General features: G+C 41.5%; 1 protein-coding gene across 1 annotated transcript in view; it reads right to left on the bottom strand.

The window, feature by feature from the left end:
- The window catches only part of sdccag8 (SHH signaling and ciliogenesis regulator sdccag8), a 49,481-nt gene extending 30,950 nt beyond the window's left edge, over positions 1-18,531 (bottom strand). Inside the window, exons 1-13 of the mRNA XM_030440835.1 lie at positions 18,333-18,531; positions 15,299-15,454; positions 15,065-15,150; positions 14,826-14,939; positions 14,619-14,744; positions 14,389-14,496; positions 13,942-14,006; positions 13,661-13,861; positions 13,241-13,379; positions 12,973-13,125; positions 12,506-12,640; positions 11,294-11,410; positions 10,592-10,734 (exon numbers count right to left, since the gene is read on the bottom strand). Of these exons, the coding sequence (XP_030296695.1) occupies positions 10,592-10,734; positions 11,294-11,410; positions 12,506-12,640; positions 12,973-13,125; positions 13,241-13,379; positions 13,661-13,861; positions 13,942-14,006; positions 14,389-14,496; positions 14,619-14,744; positions 14,826-14,939; positions 15,065-15,150; positions 15,299-15,454; positions 18,333-18,399 (1,610 nt within the window). The 5' untranslated portion in view covers positions 18,400-18,531. The remainder of the gene's footprint in view (positions 1-10,591; positions 10,735-11,293; positions 11,411-12,505; positions 12,641-12,972; positions 13,126-13,240; positions 13,380-13,660; positions 13,862-13,941; positions 14,007-14,388; positions 14,497-14,618; positions 14,745-14,825; positions 14,940-15,064; positions 15,151-15,298; positions 15,455-18,332) is intronic.
- Positions 18,532-24,438: the final 5,907 nt, after the last annotated feature.

The raw sequence follows: 24,438 nt of genomic DNA, 5'->3' as shown, positions 1-24,438 counted from the left end.
GAAGCACCCTCCTCATCTTCTCACATTACACAACTCCCTCCTCAACTCGTGCTCTGCCTTTCCAGCACTTCTCCTCGAAATCTATCTTCAGAATATGAGGAATGGTGGGTTGGACATCATTGACTACTCGCAGACAACAGCATGGGTATATTTTTATCTATAAAGCGTTACTAGGTAAAATTCCAAGTTTTCTCTGTACCCTTCTTTATCGAAGCTCTGCAAGTTACCAGCCACACTCCTCCAAGTGGTTGCTGTTTAATAAACCTTGGGTCTTGACAGATTTAGGTATACTGCATTTTCATGCTAACTTGCAAAGACATCTGAAATTAGGCTCATTAGTAGGAATGTGGTGAAGGAGGCATGTTGTTTTTCTGTTCTTCTGCTAACTTGGCCAGTTCTCTCTTATAAAAGGGATCTTGATCTAAATGGGACTTCCTGGTAAAATAAAGGTGAAATAAAATAAAAAATAAATAAATGCTGCTACCTTGAACCCATCTTATCCTCGTCCCTGCTATCTCTTGCTCCCAATATAATGTGCTGATGGTGGCAGTGCCCTACTACCTAGGAGGCAATGCTTGGCACTGCTGTACCCACAAAGGGCAACAGAGAGAAGAGGGATGGATTGAAGGCAAGAGAAAAAAAAAAGAGAGAACAAAGAGCAGCTATACCAAGGATAAAAATGAAGAGGATGAAAAAGATAAAAGGATGGATCAATCAGGTAAAAAGAGAGTGACAAAGGTAAAAGAGGGAAATGAGGGGAAAGGAAGAGCAGAGGGAGGTTCTGTCATGTTGGATGAAAGCTGTGCCTACTGGGCAGTGGGCACAGTGTAGAGTCACTGATGGTGCCACCCTCACAGCAGGGGGGTGTGAAGGCACAAAGTTGACCAGATGACTGACTGACTGACTGACTGACTGACTGACTGACACACACACACACACACACACACACACACACACACACACACACACACACACAAACACAGTTCATTCGGGATGCATGAGAGCCATACACACACTGCATTTACAAAGCAATAACAAGCAGAGCACTCCTCTAAAACTGATGCTCGTTAAACCCTTTCAGCAAACACACAGGTACACTTGAATACCATCCAGTGTATTTCAAGATATTCCAAAAGCCATCAGACATAAACATGATTTGAAGTGCTGGCTTAATGTATGAGGCAAGAGAAGATTAGGCTAAAATGAGGTGAGGAGTGGATGGATGACAGAGGGGCTGGTGCTCTCCCCTTTCGTTCTCTGTCCTCCAGCAGTAGTGTGTGTGTATGTAGGCCAGTGTCCCAGGGCACACTTGGCTGGGGTGACAACAGTTGTAGCCGACAGATTTGCCTCCATCTTGCCTGAGGTCTCCCAGTCAGCGATCTGTCTATTCTATCCATTCCCAGCCCCGCAGGATGGACCGCTTACAGCTCTGCCTCATAATCATGGTGCTAATGTGTGTGATTTTCCACTGCTGAATTTACAGCATCAACATTATACCCTTTATGGTATTCCAAGTGCAAATAAAATGATGACATTCCAGTTTGTGAGGATTGGATGATTGGATGGATGGATGGGTGGGTGGATGGATGGATGGATGGATGGATGGATGGATGGATGGATGGATGGATGGACGGATGGATGGATGGATGGATGGGTGGATGGATGGATGGATGGATGGATGGATGGACAAAGAAAATGTGTCTCCTAGCAAATTTTACTGCCTGATTTGTACGAGCAAACAGTAAACACAAAAGATAAAGCGTTGCAGAACCCTTCATCCTGCTACTGGTTCCAACTGATTTAAAAATCTAGTTAGTCCACATGTAATCCAGGCATTCAGACTGAAACAGGGGTTGTTTTAAACAACTCCGGCTGGTGTGGCAGCAGAGGGCAGTTTCAGGACAAAGTTAAAACCGCCATGAGAAGTTGTCTGTCAGAGGCAATGATAATGGAAATCGCCTCTGCAACAATCTCGCTTGATGTGTTTGACTCAGCAGTGCCTGGTGACTCAAAAAATTTGGGAGGACAGGAGGAAAACCAAATCCACCATGTCAAGTTATTTAATATATTAGTAGCTAGAAAACATATTTAATAAATGATACTGAGGTTAAATCATTTACTATTTCATCCCTCTTGCCTCTCAAAAATGGAGGAGGAGCAACAGCCTCTGCCTCTATGGACCAGCCTACACTGCAGACCAAGTGGGCTGGGAGGAAGGTTTGCGTTCAGACTAGGCTACAGTCAACTGAGATAAGTTTAATTCAATATAAGTGGTTCATTCATGTTTTAAGTGTAATTGTCTAATTCTGTAGAATTAGATTGATTATATGTGTTTAGGCACAATTGCGGCCGTAGTGTTTTAGTGCCCTCTATTGTCTCTGCAGGGAAAAAAACAAACAACATTCAGAGTTTTTATAACCCTGACTGTCGAAAATGACTGTCAAAAAAGAAGACAAGTATAGTAAAACAAGAATATCTTTAATTGTGGTCTTTTTTCAGTGATCATGGACTACTTGGTAAGAAGTATTATTGTTGCATACAATGTAGGGTTGCTGCGTTGTCAAAGTTTTCCCATTAACTACTAACTATTGACAGAATCAGTGTTACCTATACACCAGGCTTTTTTTTACAAGAAAGGGCTACAGGGGACAGAAGGCACACCTCCAACTTCTCAGTGAGTTAACCAACTCCTTTCCCCTCACCTTCCTTACATTAACAGGTGCTCTATTTGCATTGGGTTAACATCCAAAATATTGCCCAACAAGCGGTTTTACTTTTGACTCTGAAAACTAATCCTCGGCCATCAACTTGTCGGTCAACTGTCCTTACTACTGTCATGTCATAAAAGGGGAATGTGACTCCTACTACTATGTGCTGCAGTTGCTGCTGCTGGAGATGCAGAGTTTGTAATGGTAACATCCGTTGTCCAATGAGGTATTGCTTAAAAAAAGGAAAATGACTGTGGGGGGTGGTGGGCAGGTAATTTAATCACTGCATGCCCAACCACTGTGTAACACAGACTACCGCTGCAGGCTTAACACAATGCTCAATGTTGAAGGTTAATTGGAGAAGCTATGCAGCAAGTCACAGCAACGAGCTAAGAGTTAGACCTTGTGTTCAGATATCTTATGCTTTGTGTTTCTTCTGTACTCTATACACATCAAAATATGGTAAAAGGGGTAGTGGAAGATGAGAATTATAGGCAAAAGGGTGGAAACAAGAAAAGTACAAGAGGGCATATTATTAGATGATTTATGTTAGGATAGAAGAAATGTTCCTGCTTAAGAGGCCCCATTTTAAAAGGGTTAGTGCTGACTTGAACTAAACTGTATGAAAACAGCCTCCAATTCCACTTATTAGTACCCAGCTTGACAAAAACACACACTCTGTTTTAATTACTGTCACATCAACTAAATTAACACAGATGAACTCACAATTAGGCCTAGAGAAAGAGAGATGCGACAGAGTGTGAGACAGTGAGACAGTGTGAGAGGAAGACAAAAGCAGATAAATAGTCAAAGAAACTGAAAGAAAGATAAAAGACCAAGTAGGTCTCAACAGATTGAGCAAGAGAGACAGCGAGAGTGCAAGAGAGAGAGGTGAGAAGGCAGGATGGCAGAGAGGGCACTCCGACAGCGAGGAGAGAAGAACGCGGCAAGGTCTCGTCACCGGGCCAACGGGCCCACCACTGTCAACATCATGGCACTCTGTGGTACACATACACACGCACACACACACACACGGCTGGCCAACGGCCCTCCCAGCTGCCCTATCCGTAACTGTCTGATTAGTTGTGCTAAGCAGCCCCTCCCCTGCCAACCATGGTGCCATCTGCTACCCAACAACATGGCTGCCGACCAGACAAGCACACGCACACACAAACACACAAGCAAACACACAAAAACACACAGCAAGCCCCATACCTGGCACTGCCCCGCTGCTGTCACACAGAGACACACACATCAAACTTCACAGACACAGGTGTAGCCCAAAGGTATCAACACTTAACATTCGCACAAAGGCACGCACGCACACTCATCTAATTGCACGCTCACGGACGGGTCGACACACTTGACGAAACGAGCATACTTCATGTGTTCACGTGCACACACAAAAAGTCACGCACACAATTGCTGTAGAGGTTGTGTGTGTGCATGTGTGTGGTGACAGTGGTTAGGCACTGTTAATGCCAGGTAGAAAGAAAGATGCTGTGCTCAAGTGTGTGTGCGCTCGCTGGCAGCGCTTGAAGGTTCATTATGGCCCCCACCTCTCCTGAGCGACTGCAGCCCGCATGGCGCCCCGGCCCTTTTATTCCGGGCCGTGATTGGACAAGGGCCTCCCGCCGAGTTGGTTTGCAGCAGTTTTGTCGCGCCCAGATTTCACTCCCTGCTCAAAGCGAGCCTCTGGCGGGACGCGGCATCTGCTGCCTCACCTTCCTCATTTACACTTCTCCGCCCTCGCACACACACACACAGTTCCGTTCACCGCCTTTCCAGACCTTGCTATCACGATCTACAACTGAGGGGAGAGGGAACTAGGTAGACGTACAGAGAGAGAGAGCAGCAGCGTGACATGTTTAATAGAGTTTGGGGAACTTTGTGTATAAGACTCACAGCAGTTGGTCTGGAGCTTTTTATCTCTCTGCCTCTCAGCATCCATCTTATGATTTCAGGGTCACAGAAAGGAGAATGTTTGCCTTAAAACACGCGAACACTATCTATCTCCCTTCTCGCTACCATATTGCCTTTCTGTTTCCATGTACATTATCCCTCATCTCTTAACATTTTCTCAAAGTGGCACCATCTTGTAATTTACTGGTGGCACCTCTGACTCCTCATCTCTTCTCTCTTAACAAACAGTGAAGTGGTGTGCTACAAATGACAAAACAGTGAGAGCAAACAGAGTAAAGATCCAGCAAAAGTATTCCAATTTCAACTTAAGCCGGCTTAACCACAGGGGTTTTAAAATCCTAACCGATTTTGAAATAAGATTGCATTGCACATAAGAAGACGCTTCACAGATGTTCCTCTCATTAATCTCAGACACGCACATACGACAAGTTTTCAAAAGTAATGGCACATCACACACTACAGGATACTACTAAGATTACTGTGTAAGAGGTAGCAATCTCATGAGGAAGCAAACATTAACAAAACCGAGACTGACATGATGCAGTAACCTGCGGTATTAAGGCTTTATAGTGGAGAAAAAAAAAGACGAATGTAATAAGCTACGGAAGTCTGGATGAGAAAATGTTTGGGCAGATGCAGTCAACATAAATTACATTACAACATGAACTACTCTTCAGTGAAACTAGAGGTGATATTTCTCTGCCAACAATAGTGTGGTACTAGCTAATGTTAGCGTCAGGGTCTTGAATGTTAACAATTAGCGTAGCCACATCAGCTGCTGTGGGATGTCTCTCACATTGACCATTAACGACTGTCAGGAGGGGTGGATCAGGATTATATCAGCCTGAAACTCCTGTAGTCTGAACAGCTGTGATACATTTATACAGTATCTAAGATATTAATTTTGTCCACTCTAATATTTTCTTAAATATTCCATTTACTGCCACGTATTTTGGTCCAGTGGCAGAGGGATAAGTAAGGTAGCCCTCAACTGCCCCAACTACAGATCCTCAAGGTAATTCCCAGGAGAGTTGAGACATTTAATCTAAACATGATCTAGATTTGCCCTGGTGTCTCCTCCCAGTTGGATTTGCCCCTTGCAGTCTTGATCATATGTAATACCACTTCAGCTGGCTTATTCCATTTTTAAGAAGTGGTGGCATCCAATCTGCGATTCAGACTTCTTCAGTGATCTGCACCAGAGAGTTGTCCCAGAGTCTGGACTCTTCCATCCTGTGTAGGTCTCTCAAAGTGTTTCTTCCTCAGAATTTTTCTCAGTTAATATCAGCAGTTCTCCCTTTCTTGGTGAGAACATTCTAGCCAAGGCCCTGACTCATTATTCTGAGTTATCTCTAATAGTTTGCCTCTGTTAAAACTCTTTCAGGAAGGAACAGGAAGTCAAACTCTCAAATTGAAGGTTTGAAGCATCAAAGGCCACAGAGGCTTCAGTACCTGGGGCTAACCAAGCCCCAAAGGCCCTCTTTGCCTGTTTCCTCCACCAAATCCACCAGTGTGTTCTTCGATTGCTTCCAAGACCTGCACCCACGGACTTCTGATTATGAAGATGCGGGACATTTTTTTTCCAAATGTGGAAGTTGAAAACTTTGCTGACAGGATCTTCAGCGAGTTGACCTCCACTGTTACCCAGTTTAACCTCACTGCAAGTATTGTTTCTGCAGTTTGTTCAGCAGCCGCCTGATTAAATTAACAAAGATTTTAGCTTCAAGCTCCACTCCCTTCTTCAACTGTGACTTGTAATGTTCTGCCAGTTTTTGGCCGAGGAACCCATAGCCACAAGAAACTGACAACAACTAAACGTATTCATCGAGGTATTTTATGCTCCCAGTCCATCTACAGCTCTAAGTAAGAGCCCTCATTAACATGGATGCTTGATTTCATGGGGATAACAAAACCGGTGGAAGATTTGGTGCCTCGCAGAAAATTCACTCATCCAAACCCCAAAGCAGGCACACAGGTCTCGGCTAACCATGGATACTCTAACACATGCAAAAACATATATCTACTCCTGCATGCCTATCTGGCATGTGCTGAAACAGAAGTTATGCTGGGCAGTTTTCACTGCGGCCTTTGGGATCTGTGATCACAACACAGGGAGAGAAGAGGCCGGATGGAGACAAGGAAAGAAGAACAGAAAGAAAGTGGAGAAAGACAGGAGCAAACAAACAAAACAAACTTGGTAAAGCCCTCTGCTGGGCTGGGGCCGGGACTGAAGTGTGTGTGTGTGTGTGTATGTGAGGAGATGTGAACAGAGTGGCAGGGATTAGGACAGATCCTGGGCTGTCCAACTCACAGCTGGCTGATGATCCAATCCTGGAGCGCAGCGCAGCGCACCAGCCGCCATGGGACCCCCGGATGCGTGCATGCATCTGTGTGTGTGAGTGTGTCTGTTTGTGTCTGTGTGTACAGGCATGTGGATTCGACTGATGTGCGTGTCAGTGTGCACATTTGCAGGCATGCAGTTGTACAAACAAGTGTGTGTGTGTCTGGTGTGTGAGTGTGTACATACGTATGTGTTTATCAGAAAAGGAAGGTAGGGCTATCAGAAATCAAACAGAGGCTGTCTGTGCTTCATGTCCCCTGTTTGAAGGCGGGCTGTGATCATTTGGGCCACGAGAGGAGGACAGAATGAAAGACGGGGTTGAGCAAGTTGCATAGAGAGAATCAAAGAGCTGCCTTCCAAGGCTGGTCATACAAATGCCTTCCAGCCTCGCCACTGTGAATCTCACACTCTTACTCTCTAACAACACACACAAACACGTTTACACAAACCAGCCCACTGCAGCTACAAAGACTCATGCTCTCTGGCTCTGTAGTGAACAACAAGAGAGGGCAATCAGAGGCATGACTACGAATGAACTACACGTAGTTCTGCATAACCCCAGAAGGCCCACAGACCGACAGAAAGAGAAAGAGACAGAGGTACAGCGAGGGATGGGAGGGAAACGATCGCTTGAGGTCTTTTCGCTTGGTTTGGAACAGCATGAGAAAGAAGCGATAGAAAACATGACAAGGGTAGAAAAAAGGGAAAAACAAAAAAGGAAAATAAAAAAGTAGTGGTGGCCTGAGGACGGACACAGGCTGTGAGCAAATCTCGGCAGGTGCATGTGAATGTTTACATGACATGTGGATGTTTATCAATGTATGCATCACTGCTCCCTGTTTTCCCTGTTTTGTTAAATGATCTCCTTGATCTGCATGTACCTCAAAGATAGCGCTTAACCCCATCTTAAAACTCTGTTACATCAATGGATGCAAAGACTTTTTGGGCAGTTTCCAAAATGGCAAGTTTGGGAAACTAGCCTGCTGGACAGATTAACTGTGAACGATAAAGGGATAGACCTAAATCTTCAACGTGTCCTCGGTAGACCTTTTGCTCATGAGTTCCTTATTTGGTATTCACAATGCTAAGTGAAGTATGTAATGAGCATAATATCGAAGGTGACACATAGTAATGGTCGTGTGAATCCTTCATCCATCCCTTTCATCTAAATGGGAACTTTACCAAAACCACAAAATACTCCTTCATCACACATCATCTGGGGAGGTGTGTGGAGCTTTTCTCTCAAGCTTTCAATCTCTAACACAATTAGAAATGCCAAAGTGGAAAGTCTGTCAGGACACATGCGCCATTAAACCTGAATTAAATGATTATCGCATCTCTACAAAGGCTACAATTTGCCCTTAAAAGTGGTCATACAATCTAGTTCCTTTTGAGCATACCCCTCCATAAGACTGGCCGCCTGACCAGCTTAACCAGTCTTCACTCTTTGAACCCTTTTCACGGCAGACATTTTGACTTGTCAGAGAATGAAAGACACAGTTGAAATTTCTAACATTAAGGTTGGCTGCATTTCAACCTTTCATTGACACAGTCATACTGTGAAACTGTGAAATTTTTGCAACCATAACTACAACATGTCATAGAGGTACCATTCATTTAGTTTTTTTTGTCCACTTTACTTTGTGAATTTGATCTGTGATGTTTTGTACTTTAAGTTATTATAGAGTATAACGTAAGTAGCATTTTGGTTGATCTGTACTGAAGTTATACTGAATGTTCTTTACAATATTAAACAGTTTCAGATATTTGGCAACACATTCAAAAACTGACAACACAAGCTTTTAGCAATATCAGTTCTCACAAGAATGTGGGCCTGCAGAATATTTTTTGATCGTACATCCAGTGACAATATCTCACACACAGTCACAAACTCTGCGTGCTATTTAAGTTCAATAACCCCCTTTTATATCAATTAGTGTGGGGATTTAGAATTGTTATTTGGACCATTTTTTGTAAATTACTCAAAGACAACACTGCTTTTTAAAAGCTATTCCTCTCAATGTGACCTTCAATGTAATTTCGTGATACCGAATTTGAACATTTCTCTCACACAATACAGGAGGAAAAGAAACATCCACATTAAATCAGTATCAGAAGTGGCTTTCACTGCTAATGGCCGAAATTGAATTTGAATGGCTACATGCTCAGCCAAGTCAACAGCTGTCAAACATCTAGTATGCATCTGCGGATAGATAAAACTATAAACTCTCTCATGCACATACACCCGCACACATGGCAGTAAAACAGTTTAGTCCAGTGGCTCCTCTAGTACAGGTCAAAGTCATCATGTTGCCATATTAATATGCATGTCATTCTCCACAGCTGGCTGCAAAATACACACACATACACACAAAGTACTTGCCTCATCCCTAAAACACACGACTGTCACCATGCAGCTAGTGTGTTAGCGCTGGCCAGCTGACAGACAAACACACTTAAACACAGATCAAGACGGAAGCTGCTGTTAACACACACACACACACACATACACACACACACACACACACACATATACACACATACCATCAATTTGACAGACACATGAACATAAATGCATACACACACACACATAGATCACACAAACTTGCATCCCACAGCCTCCAGCACCACAGGGCACCACCGCCACATCTGTGCCTATCTCAGACACCTCGGCTGTGGGCAGCGGGGGTGAGAGAGTGCCCTGGGCGGCTGGCATGGGCTGGCATGGCCTTGGCTGTGGCTGGTGTGGAAAGGAACAGCAGCCAGCAGATGACAGGAGGGACGGAGTGAAGGAAAAGAGAAGGGAGGAATGCAGGAGGACGGGGAGAAAAAAAGAATATTGGGAAAGAGAGAAAAAGGAAAAGAAAAGGAACAGACAGTAAGAAAGGAAAGTTGCAAGCTAGAAGTGCAGGTGGAAAAAATGCAGAGATGGATGTGTGGATGGTGGGGGGTAAATGGACTGAAGAATAACAGGAAGTGATACAGGGAACCAGAGAGAAGACAGGATAGAAAGATGCAGAAATAGATAGAAAGAAAGAAGATGGAAGAAGGAGGTAGGAGGGAGGGGAGCCGGTAGCGCCTGTCGTGAGAACGGGTGCAGGGCACTGGCAGGTGGCACTGAGGCCAGGCTGTCCAGTGACCATCATCCGCACTTTTCTGTGTGTGTGTGTGTGTGTGTGTGTGTGTGTGTGTGTGTGTTTGGTGTGTGAGCGCGCACGCCAGGGACAGAAGAAAGGTTCAGGCGCCATTTTGGCTCTGCTGGAGCTGTTGCTGGGCTGGGCACTGTGGCCTGGTGGCACAGAGTGGCCAGTGTGTTTTCAAGTGTGTGTATGTCTGAGTGTGTGTGTGTTGCATTATGTTGTGGCATGCTTAACAGGATTAGAGGTGACCTGGTGAGGTCCAGTTGGTACCGGGACCATGGCACAGCGGCGCGCATGTGTGTTTATGTGTGTGTGGTTTGTGTAATAGGATTAGCTGTTACCTGGTGCGGTACAGTTGGTGTGCTGGTCTGAACTGGACTGGACTGGGCTGAGCTGGGCAGGAGCTGGGCAGAGGGGAGCGCTGTGTTTGTGTGTGTGTGTGTGAGTGTGGTGGCATGTATAATAGGATTAGGTACTACCTGGTGAGGTGCAGTTGGCGCTGGGCATTTGCCAGCTGTTCTGCTAGGCTCAGGGCTTCGGCCTGCCATTGGCCCCCGTCCTTTTGGACCGCCTCCAGATGCTGCCGACAGCCAACCAGCTCTGAGCTCAGCCTTTCCACTTCCTGTCCCGCAGAGATGGAAGGAGAGAGGGAAGAGGAGGTGAGGAAATCTTTCAAAAACAACCCACCTTATGCCCTCAGATAAACAAAATGTTAAAGGATGATTACAACCTTATGTTAAGGTTGAGACTGGGTAATTATTTGATCTTCTAAAAATCAGAAGCAGATTGATCTTATATGGTAAAAAAAAAAAAAGTATTTTTGAAATATCAGGGGGATTCATATATTCTATAGGGCGATTCATTTATATGCCCTGTGTCATTTAAAATTGTAACCAGGACTTCTCTCTCTATTGCACTGTAAAGTTGGCCATTATTTCTATCTCGACAATCTGGATAACTGATGCTTCAACAGATGAAAGATTGGAAAGATTTGTAAGTTTCAAATTTTAGGGTTACTGATTTTGCATCTCATTCCTCAGTACAGCTTCCTCAAAAACACATATGCCTGCTGACAAAATTATCAATTAAACTAACTGATCATTGGCTGACTTAAAAGCTACTTAAGTTATCTAATTATCCTAATAAATCTAAATTGATCAGTGTGTTGAATGCAGACATACCTGTGCAGCCTTTTCCATCTGTCTGCTGGTCTTGGTGTTGAGCTCTCGGAGCTCTCTCTCTGCCTCCTCTCTCTTCAGTTGGGCCTGGCTGAGCTGATATCGCAGATCGACACACACCTAGAGACGACACAGACGGATTAAGAACAGCCAGTCTTTTTATTAACAAATATTACTTCCTACATGTCTCTTCATCACTTGCCAATTTTTGACTTTCTTTATATAATCTAATCCAGTCTTTATCTTAGGTAGGTCTTTCATTTGGATCTTCAGACCCTGCAATAAAATGAGTCTCTGTTTTAAAGGCTAAAGCTCACTGGTCTTTTAAGCTCAGTATAACACTGATCTATTGGATAGTTTACTCATGGATGCACCCATATAAAATAATAAATAAACATCCATTCTACTATTCATACATTTTCTTTCGCTATATTTGTCACTTTTAAAATTACACAATTTTAAAACTGCTTATAGAATACAGTAATATGAGGGATCAGAAACACTTGATTGTAATGATGAAAAAAATGAGACACTGAATTTCTTCTATGTAGCACAGTCAGAACTCAGAGTTATGCAGCACCTCAACCAGTAGTTTTCAATTAAAGCTACCTTGCAGCCTACTGGGAAATTTTGTCAGCTCTTTGCTACCATTTTTATGCATATATGCTCATAGATTTACAATGCAACATGATTAAAACCTGAACTGAGCTTCTACACATAAGGCTTGGTTATCTAACTTACCTTAAACTTACCTATGCACTCATGTTGAATTTATCCTTCCAACAACCAAAATTAGATACTGAAATAGATAAACCTTTGCTGCCACCCAGTGGATTTACAAAAGCTTTGCAAGTCAACGGTACATACGACATCTGAGTGTAAGACATGTTGTTCTTTACCTCTGTTCTTTCAAAGCTAGAGCCAAGGGCATTTCAATTATTCATTGCAGTATTGTAGACGTATTCTCCTGAAGCTAAAACAGACTTAGTTTTTTCCTGAAATATGTTGATAAGCACCAATGCATCCAGTACATGTTGACTAGGGTTGCAGATTGGAAAAACTGAAATAGATTAATTTTTGTATTCTGCATCATATATTGTGTTATAATAAAAAAAAATTTAAAAAAAGAAAAAAAACTGTCGACACTGAAACGATATATATTATGCAGCCCTGATATTGACATAAAGGTCTTCTCTCAATATCCACACAGTGTACCTTGGTATTGTCTTGTTCCTGGCTGGTAAGTTTTTGAATAAAATCTTCCAGCTGATTGGTCAGTGAGCTCTTGTCTCTGTGAGCTCTGTCTAGCTGCCCTTCCAACTCAGCAACTTGCTGGGAAAGGATGGACACCTGAAACATAAGAATTTCGGAGTTCATTTTTATATCAACTTTCAGAGCTTAAATAAAAAACTGCCACTATATACTATATATATTTAAGTGCAACAATTATTAAATATTTTATTGTTCGTAGTCTGCAATTAACAGCAAATCAATTTCATACTTTTGCCAAACAAACAAAACAATTAGTATTTCCGTCTAGTGGTGGCTGAACATAATAAAAATGAGGGGTGATTTTTAGTGTGTGCTTTCAAGAAGAGCAAAACAACCACAACTGCAGACTGGAATGAAACACATGTGCAAAAGTCCGCCATACACACAAAATGTGAATATGTAATATTTACTGTATGTGCCAGCTCTTCTTTATGTTTGCGGGCCTCAGTCCTGCCCTCCTCTCTGGCCTCAGCCAGTCTCTCTTTCAAGGCCTGTGCTTCTCGTTCTAGCTGCTCCCTGTGTCGAGCTAGCTCCCTGGACAATTGCTCACATTGTACCTCCACCTGAATACATACAAACAGATATATAATAGCCACATTAGGAAGATGACACACAATATTAAAGGGGCAACATGGGAGGAATGTTCCACTAAATTAGGGGTGTGAATGTTTCTCTGACCCTAGCTTTGTACAGGTTTGCTTCTTCTGCCATCTCCACAGCCTGTTTGACTTGGAGACAGGCTGACCACTCCCGCTGTTGTGCCTCCTGCTGACTTACCCGCACGGCACGAAGAGCCACCAGCAATTCATCACGCTCCCTAAAAGAGACAGAAAAATGTAAGATCGGCATAAAAATACACATTTACTTCTGTATCTCCTTTTCTTGGTGTAAACTGTTTCATTATTTTGCTATGCAATAAAATAATAAGCATTCAAAAAATATTAACTGACACATAATGAAAACAAATCAACCAAACAAAGGTCAATTAAGATTAATGCATAATCATATACTTAAGCCTTAAACTACATAGCATGAGAAATTGTTGCCAACATGTGAGTGACCAGCAAAATGTATTTGTGTGTGTGTGTTAGTACTGACTTTGTGAGCCTGTCAATAGCCTGGACATGCAGATTTGTGTGAGTCCCGGCCAAGACAGCCTCGTGCTGTGCACACTTCAGACACAACCCAGCCACACGGGGAGCTCCACCAACCCTCAATGCATCTGCAGCCTGTTTCTCCTTGTGTCTTAGAAGAACCTTCACCTCCTCACACTCCTTCTGACTGACCGCCAGATCCTTCCTGAAGATGGAAATAAGACATTAATTATTTAGACACAGACAGAGACAGGAAAGGAGACGAGTACTGCTCTTTACACTGACCTGAGGGAGTTGACCTGAGCCTCAAAGCTTTCAATCTGAGCCTGGTAGATCACTTTCAATTGTTCCTGATGAACATAAACATTTTCAGAACAGTCAATGAATCAGTGGGTGGAATTAGATAGGATGGGATGTGATGAGATTATGATTTTGTCACCATTTTCCATAACCATTCTCCATCAGTATAACTTTTTGATTTAATGGTTGCTTTACATTGAAAAGTTTAAGTTGGGGACAAATGCAAATGAATGCACAGGACAAATTGTAAATATTTTTTGAAACCATATAGTTTCTTTCAAATTATTCGATATTTTTATATATCTCCAGCAAATCAGCTCAGTCTGGAATACAGAGCACACGAATCCTTGATATTGCAGACATTTTGTGACTGCTGAGAATCATGGGGGTTAAAGATGGAGGACGAGAACCAAATAGAAACATCATCCTTACCATCTCACTTTTCCATGTTGTCTGTTCTGCTTTCTGTTCTGCTTTCTGCAGCCCACTGTATGCTGTATTTGAGCCTATGTGGCTGTTGGCTACCATACTCTCATTTATCTGAAGAACACACAAGGACAGAATATGAGACACATTTCCAAAGGGGATTGTTAATTTGAAAAATGTCAGTTTCATCCTATGCATTAATCTCTTAATACTTCTAATATATATGTGTAGTTTACCGAGGAGTTTCGCAATGTGTAATCTTTGAGAGATTCATCCACAGTTTTGGATTTGAGGTCCGACTGCAACTTCTCATTGTCCACCACCACCACCCTGATACGCTGTTTCAACCCCTGCAGCTCTTCCTGAAATCATGCACACAAAGAAAATAATCAAAATCAGGACAAGAGTAAAATATGCAAAGATAAAATTTACTCAGCACATACCTTGCAGAATTTGACCTCAGCTTCTAGGTGTTGGATGTATTCTGACTGGTTGTGAATTATTGGGACCAAATCCTGAACAGCAGGCAAACTAGACCTTCCGTCCTGCTGTGCTCTCTTATAGAGAGAAGAAATATTTATATCATGGAAAAGCCACACAGATTGATGACATTTTATGAAGAATGCATCCTAATATGATAGACAATTCAGTAATTTTAGCCACACTAAGCTGTATACTCTACCATGGATGGAGACGATTTCTTTGAAGGAGAGAGAGCAGATGGGATTTCTCTGCATTGTTTCAGTAGAAGGCTCTTCAGCTGATTAACTATAACACCAGCAGACATGCAGGCAGACACACACAAGAAGCATTTTATTATAACTTTGTGCATTGTCTGTCAACAACACTATGAGCAGGTAAATCTCCAGGTGCTGAACTATAATGTCAGCCATCCCACAACTAATCACTGAGTCACCTGCTTCACTCTGTGTCTTTTGGCTCCATGCAGCCTCTTCGGCCATGCCGGTGAAGAGGCTGCCATCACTTCCTCTGACCTCCTCCACCTCCTCTCCATCAGGGCTCAGCTGCTCCAGAGTACTGCTCAGCTGCTGTATGCTCTGGTTTGCTCGTTCTGAATCCAATATACACAATAATATACAGTATATTATTTCCATGCCCCATGACACTTCAGCTGCTGAAGTCATTTTATGACTTATAAATTGAAAGAGAGGAACACAGAGGTGGTGCAGGAGCAACACACTTGCCCACCATGCAATTTTGAGAGAGAACAATTTGTGAAAAACACCAGACTTTCCTATATACAATTAACCAAATCAAATACAATTAAATAGTTTGAGACAGATTCACATCTAAATTAATATAAACTGACAAACATAAATAGGCTGTTTCACAGCTGGATAAACACAGGTGAAAATGTTAATATTAACTAACAATGGCTAATGGTAATATAGTAATTAATTGTATATTTTTATTATATTTCTATTCTATTTTATCTTATTCATTCATGCAGTGCTATTTGTGCTGGATGAAAGGATCAATAAAGGTACATCTTACCTTATCTTATCTTATCTTAATGTTTTAGAGCCCATCTGCTACTAGATTTTTTGTGGTGAAAGCAGGATCTTTTGCAATTTTAACAATAAACTTCAGTGTACAATTAGTGCACCAAAACAGCAAGATTTCAAGGGAATCTAATATTTAAAATTAGGTTCTGCAACATTTTTTAAAACATTTTTCATAGGGGTGTGCCAAAATATCGATACTACGATATATCGCGATATTTCGTCTTGAGGTACACTATCGATACACTGGTGCCAAATATCGATATTTAAAAATGTAAAAAAAATAAATAATAATAAATCTTTTTTTTTTTGTTTTTTTTGTCCCACCATCACCACCCATCTTTGGAGGACAGCCTTATCTTTATTCAAACATAGGTATACAACCAAATCAAATTTAAAAAATGGTTTAAGTAGCTCTGAAACCCACACATATAGATATTTAATGATAGTTGTAGTCACTCAGTGCGTTTACATGACACTCAAGAAAACCGAATTACTGCGTTAGTCTGACTATGATCAGATTTTTAAGATGCATGTATACACCTTTGTCTGACTAAAATCGGACCGGATCGGATTTCTCATAGTCGAATTACACCACGTAGATTATTCGATTGAAAGTCGCATTACTCCTGCATGTATACGTTCCAGCGGATCGGATCGGATTTTGCGTTCTGCGCAGGCGCGAGATTTTTCCCCGGGCCGTGAGCCGGAAGTAGACGGACGGCGGCGGCGGCGTCTTTCCTCCGAAATCACCACAAGAAAGAGCGCCAGAGTGCACGTAGTTTGTGTAATTATCATGTACACCATATACGAAGTGTACAAAGATGTAGCTTCGTCTCGCTCTTCGTACGCCATCTTTCTTGAATGCCGAGGCAGCTGGTGACGTAAAGAGGTCAGCCGGAGGTGTTTCTGTTAACACTAGTTGAAATGGGTACAGCGCCACCTAGCGTACCGGGGTATGACATGCTTTCGGCCAGTAATTCGATTTTCTCACTGGCATGTATACTCGGATAATTGCAGTTGTCCGATTGAGTAGCATAGTCGAACTATGGCTATAATCTGACTAAGATGTGCATGTAAACGCACTGAGTGTGTGTGTTAAGAAGAGACACTGTGCAATATACTCTTTGTTTACTTGGCTGTCATTCATGTGAAATTGATTGACAATGTTTTGTAATTGCTGTGAAATGGATTCAGTGCAGTCAATAAATTCAGAATTTCTTCAGTGACACAGATATCATGATGTATCGTGGATGAAATTTCTTGCAATATATCGATTATCGCAGAATCGCGATATTATCGTTATCGTGGGCAAAATATCGTGATAGTATCGTATCGTGAGGTACCTGGTAATACCCAGCCCTAATTTTTCATATTGGCACGTATCAGAAAACATACACCACTGAAAATTAGTATGGGATAGTGGGATAGATGTGCAATAAAAGTCCAATGAAATGGTCGCATTATTTTTGGGGACCGAAAATTCACACAACACACAAACAATTCAGATATCTCACAGAATTAATAGTGCAACTCTTAACCCCAGCATTCCTTAATAATTTTGAGTGGTAGAAGAAGCAGTAAAATATCTTCAAAAGAGGTGTGTCTTATTTGACCAATTTAGGAATACAATTTGGCATTGATTTGTAATCAATAGTCACATGACATGGAAGCGATTGAAAAAGGGTTATCTTTGTCTTATATTTTTTGCAAGGTAAATACATAACACATCTATAAAAAAAAATGTGCTACATGAAATCAGTTGAGTACTACTTTGTATCATAATTTTCACAAATTTCATCAAGTCCGCATGAAGAAATATTTCTTGTGTAAATGACACAAACAACAGGGTAATTTATTAACTGTCCCTAAATCAGTCTTCAACGCAGCGGGACGTTCTGGGAGGCGAGCTAACCGTCCTCTAGCTGCCAACACTGGGTGAAACCGAGTAAAAGGCGCCGCTGGGTCTCTCCAACCTAAAACTAACCTCACTTCCGTAAGCTCTAACGTTAACTAACACCTTTGTGTGCTGGAAATCGTTTTGGAAGTCGGTTAGTAATTTGAAAATGATGTCACCTTACTCTTACATTGGAGAGTGAGAAATTAGCTGGTGTTTGTTATCTTGGAAAATGTGACCTAACTTAAGAAACAAATTAGCTTAGCTGTTAGCTACTTTCTATCAGGATGCTGGTCCGTCGGAAACAGTTTTCACCAGAAGCAACAGGTGGCAGTGACAGCACCTGTAGCTGCCCTCTCCTCCTCCTGGCACTGTGGTCGGACATGGGATAACTCTCTACTGTGCATGTAATTTTCACCCAGCTGTAACACATTTAACGTTACTAATTAGCCTAACGTTATATGAATTTACCATTTAACGCCTCGCTCTTTAGCTGTTAGCAAATTTAGCACAGTTAAATGTTAACTCACGCCTCAGCTCCTTTTGGTAAGCACCCAGCTGCTCCTCTTCCTCCTCATCTGAGTGCAACGGTTTCATTGATGTATAACCTATAACTTATTAAGTGTTATCACAGTATGTCTCTAACTAAACATGCTAGGCTATGACAGCAACTACAACAACAACCATAACAGCCCGCACGTACTAACGGTCATCGAGCGTCAGCTGTGGTGTGTTTGTTTTGGTACACATGCAGTCCCCGAGAGCGGTGTTCTCGTTTCCTACAAGGTACACTACATGGCCGCCCCGGCGAAAAATCCACCCGGTGCGAACGGTGTTATAAAACGATGCATTCATTTGCTAAGCGCTCCCACTTCCGTAAACTCAGCCAGATGCTGGGAGTTGTAGTCATTGCTTGTAGTCACAATACGTTGTTTCACGTCTGCGACCCTGTGGTGATGTGGGTGTATTGCAACACATCTAAATGCGTTATTGTGTGATGCTGATGGGCTGTCCTTAACATTCAGTGTGTGTGGAGTATTAATAGATAAATTAATGAATAAAAAAAGTAGCATATTTTATTTTCTCCAGTATCTTGGTGCAAATCAATAAACATAGCAAGTAAAGAATATCAAGAAAGATAAAGCAATAACTACAAGTCAAGAAGGCATCAAAGAAAGAAAGAAAGAAAGAAAGAAAGAAAGAAAGAAAACATAAAAGACTAAAATGGCTCATACAGCTCATCTGCCATGATCCAAGTCTACAGAAGTGCAGAGATCCAAAAATTGCTTTGAAAAGACATTATTTACACCTTTTTACGTGGGATTGAGGTTGTGTACCCACTTCAGACAGGGAGCATGCTAAGGCTTTCAGCTCAGCAGCTACAGAGAAAATTTCTGCTTTTAAAGGGTGAAAATAACATCTTTTCAAATCAGTTTTGTATCACTGCCATTCTGGAGACTTGGCCTATGCCAGGGAGCCATTTTATGTTCTTTTTCTCTGTTTAAAATAAGTCCTCGTCCAATTCAGTTGTTCAGGAGAATGCTGCAGCACTGTTTTGCTGTGTAGCTTGACTACAAATCCACCCAACTCTCCATCGGCATGAGGATAGATTAATCATTGATTAATTTGATTTTTGGGTGGACTCATTGTTTAAAACAAACTTTGACAAGATAAGAACTTTAAGGTTCCCCACGGGCTGCTGCAGCATTTAATGTGATGCAGACAGGAATATGAGTGACTAGAGAAAGCTTTGCCTGCCTCTCCAGGGTTAAATCTCACCTTGTGTCCTTGGTGTTTGGTAACAGTGTGCTGTGCTTTGCTCTCTGTCACTTTCACTTCTCCTGTCAACTTATTTTTGGTAGTCCAGTGAGTAACCTTTGAACACTCCCACATGCATACCCAGACCTGCACATCAAGATCGGATCGCTGATACAAAGTGAGCAGCTAGATGCTTGCCTGTTGCAGGATTACTCAGAACTACTTTCAGATCATAAATAAGCCACTGATTGTGAAATAGTGGACATTTCACATGAAGAGCTGGTTATCTTTATTTTTGACTTTGTGCAATTAGCATTGATAAGCAGTATATAAATAATAAATAACACACTGTTTTGTAATATAACAGATATAAGGACATTTTAAAGCATCTAATATGTATTCATAAACTATTCTAACTCCTCGTCCTTGTACCAGGATGTTATGACAAATTTAGTAAGTGATTACGTAATTTAAATAATGCTGATAAAAGGAGTGAATCAAAGCATACATTTAAATTAATCAAATTAGGGGATTAAGTTAACGGATTAAGATCTGAGTGTGAGATTCTTCATCAGATAACGACTTTGCCAGTATTATATATATGGACACTGCCTCCAGTTCCAGGCAAAAATGACACAGACTCTGGATTTTTCAAATGAAATAATCTTTAGTTTGTGTGTGTGAGAGATACTGTTCAGTGGAAGGGTGTATCTCAGATCTATGTTTGCTGCTGCTTACAAAAGGGTCAGACAAAGGTAACCATGGATACACCCTCTTCCTATTGCACAATGACAGATAACTTCCTGTCGAATGAGCCTCAACTGTGTTTTTGATTTTTTGCGACATTTAAGTTTTCACCAGAGGAGACAATGAGTCAGACTTTTGGTGGGCTCATTCACAAATAGACGCTGTCTTCCAAATCCAGATTTGACATTTTCATTCATGGTTTATTCTGACAGCTTAAACATAGAGATTGGGTCATGTGGATTTATGTGCAGCTGGTTTGATGTGTGTGTGTCTTCTTGCACTGAAAACCATCTTGATAGGTGATCCGTGTACTGTTTCCAGGCTTCAAGTTGCACCAGGTCCCACATTCACAGCATGTCAGGTGGATTTGGTCATTTTATGAACTGTAGTTGTGTTTTTTGGGTTGTTTTTTAAAAAGATTTTCAAAGGACCGGAAACAAGCTGTTAAGACAACGTTGAACTTTGAACAGCTTATGTGCCAACAAACAGTTGTTTATTCACACACCCAGGAAACTCCCCACTAGCTCTGTTTTGCTCTTCAACATTTCCTGAGGGAAATATCTGGTATTTCAGCTGCTTAGTGCTTCACTCTCTCACCAGTTGATAACTTTAACAGTCAATGCTGTGTAGGTTGTAGACACTGCTGTGGGTTTTTTTTTTTTTTTTTCTTGGACATTTCGCAGCTGCTTGATGCATCTGGAAACAATGAGAGTGGTGAGGAGTAAAACAGTAAAAGTTCAAGATGCTAAAATGCCTCCACAGAGCTGAGAAGACCTGCGGAAGCAGCCTTAAGGAATTTTATTCTTTTGGTTTACATTGATGTCAAATTTGTGCATATTCATAAAAAAAGTTGTGTTCGATCAAAATGAACATGAACTAAGTTAATAAGTAAAATTACTCCAGCATACAAGCACTAGCTGGCACAAAAAAAAAGTAGAAGTGTCTTTTTCACATGTTTTCATCACTAACATACATATGTGAAGCCTGTAGTCCTTCACACAGGAGCATAGTAGGGATTTCTTCTATAACTTCACCTGTTATACCAAGGTGCATGGAGGAGGTAACTCCAGTAACACTACAGCAACAGAAAGTTCTTGTCAACTTTTACAAAGGAGCGACCTGCCTCCTGATTGGAATATCTGACAGGCTCTTCAGCAAGAGATTAAGACTGCACAAACATCATTGGTAACCATCTACGTCAGTGACATCGGTGAAGCGAGATATCTTCACGGAGCCCACCCAGCAACGCTCTGTTCACCCTGCTGCCGTCTGCCAAAAGATATAGAGGTACCTGCTGCCGTACCACCCGACTACAGAGAATCTCCTGTCCTCAGGCTGTTAGACTCCTGACCTTCAGTCCACATATATCTTTTGGCTTCCCGTCAAAGGATAGATTTTTTAGGGCAGGTTTACTCAGTTTTCTTCACCAAGCAAGGTGAAGCAGCTTTTACTGTCTATGCGCCACACCTGTGCAACAAGCTTTCTTAATACCTGAGATCTGTGAAAAGGACTGTTTACCATGGCTTTCAAATAACAAGATTCATAACTTATTTTTAACCTGGAACGTTTTATTTGCATACGTTTGCTTATGTTTGATATGTTTCTTTCTCTCTGTAACTCTGAACTGCTTCGTGTCTGAATGGTGTTACATAAATAAACTTGCCTCACCTTTATACTACAAATGTTGCCAAGTTATGACCTTTGACCTCTTCAGTCCAAATGAGTAATTTGGACCAGAGTTTTTTTAATTTTCACAGAAAGAAATTATTGATTAATATTTTTTTTTTTGGACACGTGACGACTTTTGTCTGATCTAATCCGTTATCGCGAACATCTAATCGATCGTTTTATTGTGCATACATTTGCCATATTGTGATATTAATCACATATATCAGGAAATATAGTTTTATAAATGTCTCCACACTTGTTTCAGCCAGTGCATGTTTCTTGCACACACAGTTCTATGCTCGTCACTTGAACGGACAGCAGGTCTTGTGTAAGAGTCAGCCCTGTCAGCATCATCTAACCACACATCTTCGGTAATGAAATTAGCAAGTTTGGCTGTGCAGCTTCTCGACATTTTAGTTCTTAACTTGTAACGTACATGTCTTTGCGTCACGCAATTATTTTTACAGACCCTTGCATGAGAAGGTTTACTTGCACCACATTGGCGAGCAAACTCACATGTCAAGTGAAACGGCGCTCATCTGCAAAGGAACAGTTATACAAGGGAGTGTTTGCATACTGGGGTATTTCCAGGAAACCACATCAGCATACCAATCTGACTGTGGTATACTAGACTGTAGGATGATGAGAAAGCCTACGCACAAACCTGCAGCCCCACACTTGTTAAATGTCACCTCTGCCCTGCCATATTCCCCACCTGTCACTTCCATATCTCCCCTCACTCCAAACTCCCCCCTCCCACTTCATCGTCCACTCCTCCTGTGTTTTTCTATGTGAGGGTGGGGGTTCCTGTTTATTTATGTTTTTAAAAGCATTGGTGCCCTAACATAAGCCTGGAAAAAAAACTGAATAGTGGTTTTTAAAAAAAGCCCCTCAAAAAAAAAAAAAAAAAAAAACCTCATCATTTGAACTTTTTTGTATGGAAATGTGTAACAATGAGAAAAGAAATAAGAACAACGGAGGCGTTGAGGAGAGAAAGAGAAAATGAGCTAACCCAGTTAAGCATGGGAAAATGGTGCACTCTGCCACATACAAACCGGGCCTAAGTGATCAGTTATCTGATGACTTTTGCAGCACCCACTGTACTTCCTACACTGGAGATGGATCTGGTGCCAAAAGTGAGCAACTGCTTTTCAGCAGAAACAGAATTAGGCAACACGGAGCATCAGAGAGAGAGAGATGCTGTAATAAGAGTGCAATGTTGAAATCTCAAAGAGCACACACACACGCAAGCTGGATGTGCAAGTGCACATGGTTTGTGTCGTGATAGAGCACACACACACACATTTATCTCTTGCTCCTCAACAGCCAGACCCGGTATGGAGGTAACTTATAACGACTACTCACATTATTGTTCAGTTAACTTTTAGGGGTAACTCCACCAATTTCACATTTAAAGTGTGTTTACAGGACTTGAGGAGTACTACTGCATATGTGAAAATGTTGTAAAAGCCTTTTGTGACCCCAGAAGAAACTGCATGTGAAATTAACAACTGCCTCCAGTGATGTCACAAGTTGCATTGTGGGTAATATTGGCAGCAGGTGCGAAAAGGATGAACGCATGAAATGAAAACGTTTTTTTCTGGTTCTGCTTTATCAATTATGATCATTTGTTTTTAAACTGTCAACTATGAGTCCAACAGTGTGATAGGAGTGCAATGCAAGACCAGTGCACCACTTTTCAAAATCTGGTCCCTACATTACCCACAATGCAATTTAGTCACCAAGTGTAACAGATTACATGCAGCTTACTCTGGAGCCACAAAAGGCTTTTGGCTTTTAGTTAGTACTCAATTATGTTTTTTAAAGTGAGAACAATTCAAATCTAAACCTTTCATCTGCATATTTGTACCCAATAAGGCTATCTGGTCACGAAAAGGCCAACAAAAGCCCTGACATATGGACCTTTAAGTTTAAAGTTTTTGAAAATTATATATAAAATATAAACAAGACATGAGAAAATGGTAAGTAATCTAATAATTACCTTCATAATCATAACTCAGTACTGATTAAGATTGTAATTAATTTTCAAACCTTTCATCTGCATTTTTGTAACCAATCAGGTAATCTCATCCCATGAAAACCCTGACATATAGAAAGAAAACCCCTTAACTCTGCAGCAGGCCCAGGTTTGGAGAGCATGACCATGACCATGGCAGAACATCGCACAAGTTGGGAATAATTTAGATATTGATAATGCATTGAACACGAGCAGTTAAAAAGTAACAATACTCTAAGTAGTGTTTGAGAAGAATACTTTTACTTAAGTATTCTTTTAATAGCAGTCGTTGTACCTGTAACTGAGTAATATTTCAGATATGCAATTCAAATTTTCAGTACTCTTTCCACCACTGAACCACACACACACACACACACACACACTCTTTCCACCACTGAACCACACACACACACACACACACACACACAAGAACCACACTAGACAGA

Source organism: Sparus aurata, chromosome 15, assembly GCF_900880675.1.
Source record: "Sparus aurata chromosome 15, fSpaAur1.1, whole genome shotgun sequence".
NCBI lineage: Eukaryota > Metazoa > Chordata > Actinopteri > Spariformes > Sparidae > Sparus > Sparus aurata.
This window is presented reverse-complemented; position numbering and strand designations above follow the sequence as displayed.